We start from the raw sequence: 7209 nt of genomic DNA on the forward strand, positions 1-7209 counted from the left end.
CGGTTGCCTGTGCCTGGTGCTCACGGCTCACCACAGTCCGTGTGTCCGTCTGCACTGTGACCCGGTTGCCCTGGAAAGCACTGTGCTCCGAGCAGCCACACATGAGGTCACGCGGCGTAGCCCCATTAACATAAAACATCCACAACGGGGAGAGCCTAGAGGCCCAGCAAAATAGTGGGTGCCGCGGCAGGAGTGGGCAGGGCAGGGTGAGCTGACGGGACAGGTGCGAACCGTTAGAGGTGTGGGAGGCTGGGGGCTGTGGGGTTGACCCGCCTTGCTACACTCTGCTCCAGCCCCGTGGACAACACCCCAGTGTTGCTGGAGCCTGGGAGGCTCTGGGCCTGGGCCTGGGCACCGACAGCCTCTTCTAGGAGCTCGTGAGCACCTGGGCCCACCTTCCCCGGCACCAGGGATGGACAGCCCCCCAGTCCCCCAGCCCAGGGTCCTGCTGACCCACCCCCAGGGCTGGACATGGCTCTGGAGCCCCTGCTGGGCCTGGGCCCTGTGTGTCCTCCTTCCCCTCTGTGACCGTGGCCTGCCCGATGGTGGGGTCGTGTGGTCCTGCCCCGATGTTTCCAGGCACAGAGTACACGGCCTCTCAGGGCGACACCAGGTCTGTGCCTGCAACCCAGCGGCCCGTCTCCCTCCCAACATGCGCTCTCTCCTGACCCCGCAGCTCTTCTGTGCAGATGGCGAGTACAACTCCATGGCCGCGGCCTTCTTCAACACCCCGGAGAAGAGCGTGGTGAGCCTCTTCCACGACCCGCCAGGTGTGTGCGGGCAGTGCTGCCGGGCAGGCCCCAGGATCAGGGCGTGGGTGATGCCTTCTGGCTGAGTGTCCCCTGGTGGGCTGAGGTCGCAGCCCTGGGCTGGGGGTCATTCCTAGCATGGATCATAGCAGGGACTCACTCCTGTAATCCCAGCACTTGAGGAGACCTAGGCAGGAGAATCGCTTGAGCCTAGGAGGTTTAAGACTAGCCTGGACAACTTAGCGAGACTCTGTGTTTGCCAAGAAAGCAAAATTACCCGGCTACGGTCGTGCGCCCACAGTCCCAGGTACTCGAAAGGCTGGGCCAGGAGGATTGCTTGAGCCCAGAAGGTTGAGGCTGCAATGATCTGCGATTACATCACTGCATACCAGCCTGGGTGACAGAATGAGACCCTCTCAAAAAAAACAAAAGAAAACCCAGCCTGGTGACGGCCACACCAAGGCCACGGCCTGGCCTCGCCCGACCACAAGGGTTTCATGGAAGGGTAGCCCACGACCTTGGAGTGCCGGCCTTTCACCTCTGCGATGGTGTCCCCTGGCGGCCTCGCCCACCCCATGCACAGTACAGTGCCACCTGCTGCAGGAAAGGAACCCCAGGCTGTGGGGGGCACCCTCTTCCCAGAGCCAGGCTGCGAGCTGCACCATAGTGCCCACCATGGAGTCTAGACCTGGCTCTGCTGTGTGGCCGGTGCCTGGGCTGCCCACCCGGACACGGCTCCTGCTGCTGCTGGCATCGGGGCCCCACAGAGCCTCTTGCCCTGTGGTCTCACGGATCCTTGCAGCCTCTCTGCTTCCCAGGGAGGTTGAGAACAGGGAGCCTTCTGGGGACCGCTGGGCTCGGGAGCTCAGGTTGCTGGGCTCCTGGAAGGTGACTGTGAGGCCCGGGGCAGGGCGGTCCTGCGGAGGGCGCGAGTCATGTGGCGGTCCCATCAGCGCCTCCTCTCTTCCAGGCTCCTACAACCCCCTGACCCTCGGCCTGTTCACACTGGTCTACTTCTTCCTGGCCTGCTGGACCTACGGGCTCACCGTGTCCGCTGGCGTCTTCATCCCATCCCTGCTCATCGGGGCTGCCTGGGGCCGGCTCTTTGGGATCTCCCTGTCCTACCTCACGGGGGCGGCGGTGAGTGGGGCTGGAGGGGGAGGCTGTGGGGCCCTGCAGCCGAGGCAGGTCTTGCGGCCGTGCAGACCGGAGCAGGGGTCCCAGGGCAGGACAGAAGCGTCGCGCCTCGCGTTGTTCACGGGCCGTGAGCGTTGTCCTGCTGTGGTGACAGCACGTGTACTGTGGCAGCACAGCCTGTGTGGAGTCTGCACCAGGCAAAGGTTGGGGGAGGAGGCATATGTCCGCATTCTTGAGAATGGGATAAAAAGCATGGGTGATTCTGGGCTGCCACAGAGCTGTTTCTAGGCTCCATGGGGTGGACGTCCGCCCAGGGCTGCTCTCTGGGATGCCGGGCGCCAGAGCAGCATCCACTGCCCGCCAGACCTTGGCCTCCGCGGGCCTTCCTTCTCTGCCTGTTTCCACTGGGGCTGGCTTCCCTTGTATGTCTTCTATTTCTCATGTCAGTTGCTTAAATAACACTGAACACATGTAAGAGGTCTTGGCAGGAAGTCGCCGGCCATGCTGCTGCCCAGTCCTGTGTGCTTTGCCCATCTCCCTGCACACAAGGGTCTGGTTTGGTTTGTTTTGATTTTTAAAATTGAGACATGATTCACATACGATAAAATTCAGTGGTTTTGAAGAGGACAATTCAGCGGCATTTCTCACATTCATGAGGCAGTGCAGCCATCGCTGTTGCTTCTAGAATGTTCCGTCATCCCAGACTGGAAACCCTGTGCCCACTGACACTCGTGCCCCGCTTTCCCTGGCCCCCAGCCCTGGCAGCCACCAGGGTCCTCTGGTCTCTGGCTTTGCCCGCTCCCGACGTTGCCTCTACGTGGTAGTCGCCGTCTGCAGCCTCTGTGCCTGGGTTCTTTGGCTGAGCCTCGTGTTCCCGGGGCTCTCCGTGTCCTGTGAGCTGGAGTTTCGCTCTTCATGCTGGGCGGCGCTCCCTATTTGGCCTGGGCTGCTGCATGGTGGCCGTGCCCTCTGCACCCTCCATGCCTGCCACTCCCCTGTTCCTCAGGTGCCGAGCGCCCGGTTCAGGTCGAGGGCACAGCCTCCGCAGCAGGGTGTGCTGTGCTGGGTCGTTCTGCGTGTGTACGCAGCCACAGGGTTCTTTCTTGGGCATGGGGCTGCTGGGCCTGGGCAGGGCCTCCTCCGTCTGTGTGTCTTGGTGGGTTTGGGCTGGGGTCTAGGCAGGGCCTCCTCCGTCTGTGTATCTTGGTGGGTTTGGACCTGCCACCACACTGACACCTCCTCCGTGTCACCTCCCGCAGATCTGGGCGGACCCCGGCAAATACGCCCTGATGGGAGCTGCGGCCCAGCTGGGTACGTCCCAGCTCTTGCCCAGTGGGTGGGGGGCTCCACAGGGTCAGGAGGGGGCGTGGCTGTCGTTGCGGGGCTAGGGTCTGGGGGCAGGTGGATGGTATGGGTGCTGCCCAGAGAAGGCGGTGGCCACGTGACACTGAGCCAGGCGGGTGGACGTGCTGGGTTCCCGATGGCCCCATAGGCGGGATCGTGCGGATGACCCTGAGCCTGACGGTCATCATGATGGAGGCCACCAGCAACGTGACCTACGGCTTCCCCATCATGCTGGTGCTCATGACCGCCAAGATCGTGGGCGACGTCTTCATTGAGGTGCGCCAGGGCCTCAAAGCCTCACCCTGAGCGCGCGGGTGCTGCCGTGGGGGAGGGGCCCTTTGAGCCCAGCCTCCAAACAGCCAGTCCCCAGGGGGTGGGCTCGGGTTTCCAGGGCGGCCTCTGGGTTCCTAGGGGTAGGCTCGGGGCTCCAGGGATGCGTGTGGGCTCCTCAAGCCGTGTGTCACGCCCCGCCCACAGGGCCTGTACGACATGCACATTCAGTTGCAGAGTGTGCCCTTCCTGCACTGGGAGGCCCCGGTCACCTCACACTCGCTCACTGCCAGGTATAGCGCCCACGACAGCTGTGGGTGGGGAGGGTGTCCAGTGGCCTCTTGTCGCACAGGGGCGGGGTGCACGGCTCGCGGGCTCCAGGCAGCCCCGCGTTTCCTGTCCAGCGGCTTCACACCTCACCAGCCCGCGGGGGTGACGTGGGAGTGGGTGGCGCATGACGGGCTGTGTGGCCGGGCTGCTCCGGCAGGGAGGTGATGAGCACACCAGTGACCTGCCTGAGGCGGCGTGAGAAGGTCGGCGTCATTGTGGACGTGCTGAGCGACACGGCGTCCAATCACAATGGCTTCCCCGTGGTGGAGCATGCCGATGACACCCAGGTACCGGGCACCCCATAGACCGGGTCCCGCCACGCGACCTCTGTCGAGTCCAGTGGTGAGAAGCACACGGCGAGGTTCGCAGGACGGGGAAGCTGCATGTTTGGGTGCACTGTCGATCCTAGGAGTGCTGGGAGCTGAGAGTGCAGCCGTGGGGGGCCGTGTGGGCGCTGAGGCTGGGCGGGGCTGCGGCCTGGCAGGGTCTTGTGGTCCGAACCCAGGCTGTACTGAGAGCCGTGGCTTTGTCAGGAAGCCCCGACAGGATGCGCAGCTCGGCCGCTGCCGTGTGTCCCTTAGACGTGGACACTGGGGGTTTGGGGTTGGTTTTTATTGGGACCCAGTGGGGCTGCATCTGCCCTGCAGCAAAGCCACCGTCCCTGGGCCCTTGGCTTTCTGCTGTGCACGGTCAGGCCCCACTGCCCTGGCACTGATCCTTGGGTCCCGTGGCATTGTGCACATGGAGTGCCATGGCGAGGCTGGTGTGAGCAGGTGACCACTGACACGGGGCCCACACCCAGACGGGACATCTGGCTGGAACAGGGCCAGAGAGGGGCCCGACACAGCATTCCAGCACAGCCCCCCACCCTCGGGCCCGTCACCCTGACCGCAGGCCTCTCTCGCAGCCTGCCCGGCTCCAGGGCCTGATCCTGCGCTCCCAGCTCATCGTCCTCCTGAAGCACAAGGTGCGCGCCAGGCTCCGGGCCGCCGGGTGGGTGGGGGCCCCCGGGGGTGCTGCCTGGGTGCCTGATGCAGGGCTCCGCCGCCCGCAGGTGTTTGTGGAGCGGTCCGCCATGGGCCTGGTGCAGCGGCGCCTGAGGCTGAAGGACTTCCGCGACGCCTACCCGCGCTTCCCGCCCATTCAGTCCATCCACGTGTCCCAGGACGAGCGGGAGTGCACCATGGACCTCTCTGAGTTCATGAACCCCTCCCCCTACACAGTGCCCCAGGCATGCGCAGGGCGTGGGTGCGGGGCTGGGGCCGGACAGCAGGGGTTGGGGTCCAGAGCCTTGTGGAGGAGGGGTCATGGGGGCCGGGGTAGGGCCGGGAGTCAGTGACTTTGTCTCCTGTGGAGGGGCCTGGCAGGCTTTTAGGCTTCAGGCCACAGAGCCGAAGGCGTGGGGGCTCAGGACGTGCCTGGACGCCATGGTGGGGGGCTCAAGGAGCCAGCTCGGGTGAAGCCCCGCCTCCCCTGCCGTGTGGGCGGCACTGACGGCGGTGTGCCTGCTGCAGGAGGCATCGCTCCCCCGGGTGTTCAAGCTGTTCCGGGCCCTGGGCCTGCGGCACCTGGTGGTGGTGGACAACCGCAATCAGGTGAGCAGGGGCGCTGAGGGTGCGGGCGTGCCGTGCAGGGCTCCCCTCTGCCTCCTGCCCGTGCTTACTCTCAGTTCCCGGCAGGGGACACTGAGGCACGGGATCCAGCACCCAGTCCGCCCATGCCCCATGGCCACATCCCTCCCCAGCCCTGCGCTCAGCTCGGGGGATGTGCTGAAGCCCCCAAGGCCCCCAGCCTGTGCTGCCCCAGCCACACACAAGGCAGGGAGCTCCACAGGCAGGCGGGAGCTGACCCGTGGGCCACTGTGGCCTGGCCTTGTCCTGCAGGTTGTCGGGTTGGTGACCAGGAAGGACCTCGCCAGGTACCGCCTGGGGAAGGGAGGCTTGGAGGAGCTCTCGCTGGCCCAGACGTGAGACCCAGCCCTGCCCATGGTGGGCACCAGTGCTGGCACCCCGGCCCCTCCGCACTTCCTCCCGGAGTCACTGGTCTCTCGGGCCAAACCATGCTCCCCAGCAGTGGCGATGGCGAGCATCCTGCAGCTGGGCGGGCAGGCGGCGGGCACAGAACTGAGCCTCTCACGGGACTGACCCTGTGTGGGCAGTGGTCTCCTCCCTTGGCACCTCATTGTGCGCGCCCAGTCTCCGCTCTCCTCGTCTGGGTTTCTTTATCTCCAGGGATCAGCTGCGTGTGTGACCGCCCCACTGGGCTGTCAGCCTCTTGGGAGCCAGCGGCAGGGCCGGCACCTGCGTGCCTGTGCCCGCGTGTGTGAGACAGAGCCCTCGACCCTGCTGCTGCCCCGAGGGCTGTCTGCCCTGGAAGGGTCCCTCTGCCTCCACACCTGTGGAGTCTTCGAGACTTGGGAGCTGGCCTGGCCCCTCAGCCACAGGCTTGGGCTCATTTTCAGCCGTGAGCAGACAGCCTGTGGTCCCTGGGCCTGAGCCATGGACTCGTAGGGCCAGGGTTTGGAGGCTGGGACCGCCCCGAGAGCAATCTCGCAGTGGCGCCACAGAGGAGCCCGGTGCACTCCCCAGCCTGCGTCCGGCTTGGGTACACAGGCCCAGATGACTGGGGTGACGGGCCCCGTGCTGTGGTGTGGAGAGCTGAGAGGAACCACCAAGGCCCTGAGCCCCACGCCTAGCCCTGCTTTGGTCCCTGAGCCTCAGAGCAGTGGAGTTGCCGCCCTGTGGACACTGGCTGGGAAGGCAGTCTTCCCCTAGCACGTGGGGAGCCCGGCCTCGGGGGTGGCCTCCCTACCCCACCCCTGCCGGCCACCAAGTGCAAGTGCAGCAGGGGCCTCAGAGGACACCTGGCCCAGCACGGGGCTAGAAGGGTCGGTGGGCACCAGAGCCGAGAAGCCCCCACCTGCCCTTCTGTGGGCCCCTCGGAGGCTCCTCCAGCCAGCCTGGCTGGACCCCCTCTCACACGGCAACTTCCGTGTTCCTGTTAGAGCCACATGGGCCCCTCCATGGGGGTCTGGGGGCGGCTCCCTGCTGTGTTTTTCCTCCCCAGGGAGTGGGGCCTGCCCAGGAGCTGATGCCACACCCCCTGCTTAGCCCTCACGGGCCCCCAAGGCGTCCGAGTGCGCAAAATAAAGAAATCCTCTTAGCCCGCCTTTGCCAGTGTCTTCCCTCCCACCCCGCCCGGACCACATCCAGCAGCCTGGGACTCGCAGGGCCCTGGGGTTGGTGCGCCATGCGGAGTGGTACAGGCGTGAAGGGCAGCAGCTGCGGCCACCTGGGGCACCAGCCACATCCTCTTCCTCATCCCCGCCCCTCGCCTCCCTCCTGGGGCCTCTGGGTCCTGGCTGGTGGGTCTGGGGGAC

At 65.6% G+C, this 7209-nt stretch overlaps 1 protein-coding gene across 2 annotated transcripts in view; it reads left to right on the forward strand.

Annotated features, from left to right (window-relative positions):
- The window catches only part of CLCN7 (chloride voltage-gated channel 7), a 36204-nt gene extending 29206 nt beyond the window's left edge, over positions 1-6998 (forward strand). For both annotated transcript variants that reach the window (XM_023189126.2, XM_023189125.1), the window contains exons 16-25: positions 677-770; positions 1720-1889; positions 3146-3197; positions 3379-3506; positions 3708-3793; positions 3988-4117; positions 4738-4797; positions 4885-5061; positions 5345-5425; positions 5714-6998. In XM_023189126.2, the coding sequence (XP_023044894.1) occupies positions 677-770; positions 1720-1889; positions 3146-3197; positions 3379-3506; positions 3708-3793; positions 3988-4117; positions 4738-4797; positions 4885-5061; positions 5345-5425; positions 5714-5800 (1065 nt within the window). In that variant the 3' untranslated portion in view covers positions 5801-6998. The remainder of the gene's footprint in view (positions 1-676; positions 771-1719; positions 1890-3145; positions 3198-3378; positions 3507-3707; positions 3794-3987; positions 4118-4737; positions 4798-4884; positions 5062-5344; positions 5426-5713) is intronic.
- The last annotated feature ends 211 nt before the right edge of the window (positions 6999-7209 follow it).

The sequence above is a fragment of the Piliocolobus tephrosceles genome, chromosome 17 (genome assembly GCF_002776525.5).
Source record: "Piliocolobus tephrosceles isolate RC106 chromosome 17, ASM277652v3, whole genome shotgun sequence".
Taxonomy (NCBI): Eukaryota; Metazoa; Chordata; class Mammalia; order Primates; family Cercopithecidae; genus Piliocolobus; species Piliocolobus tephrosceles.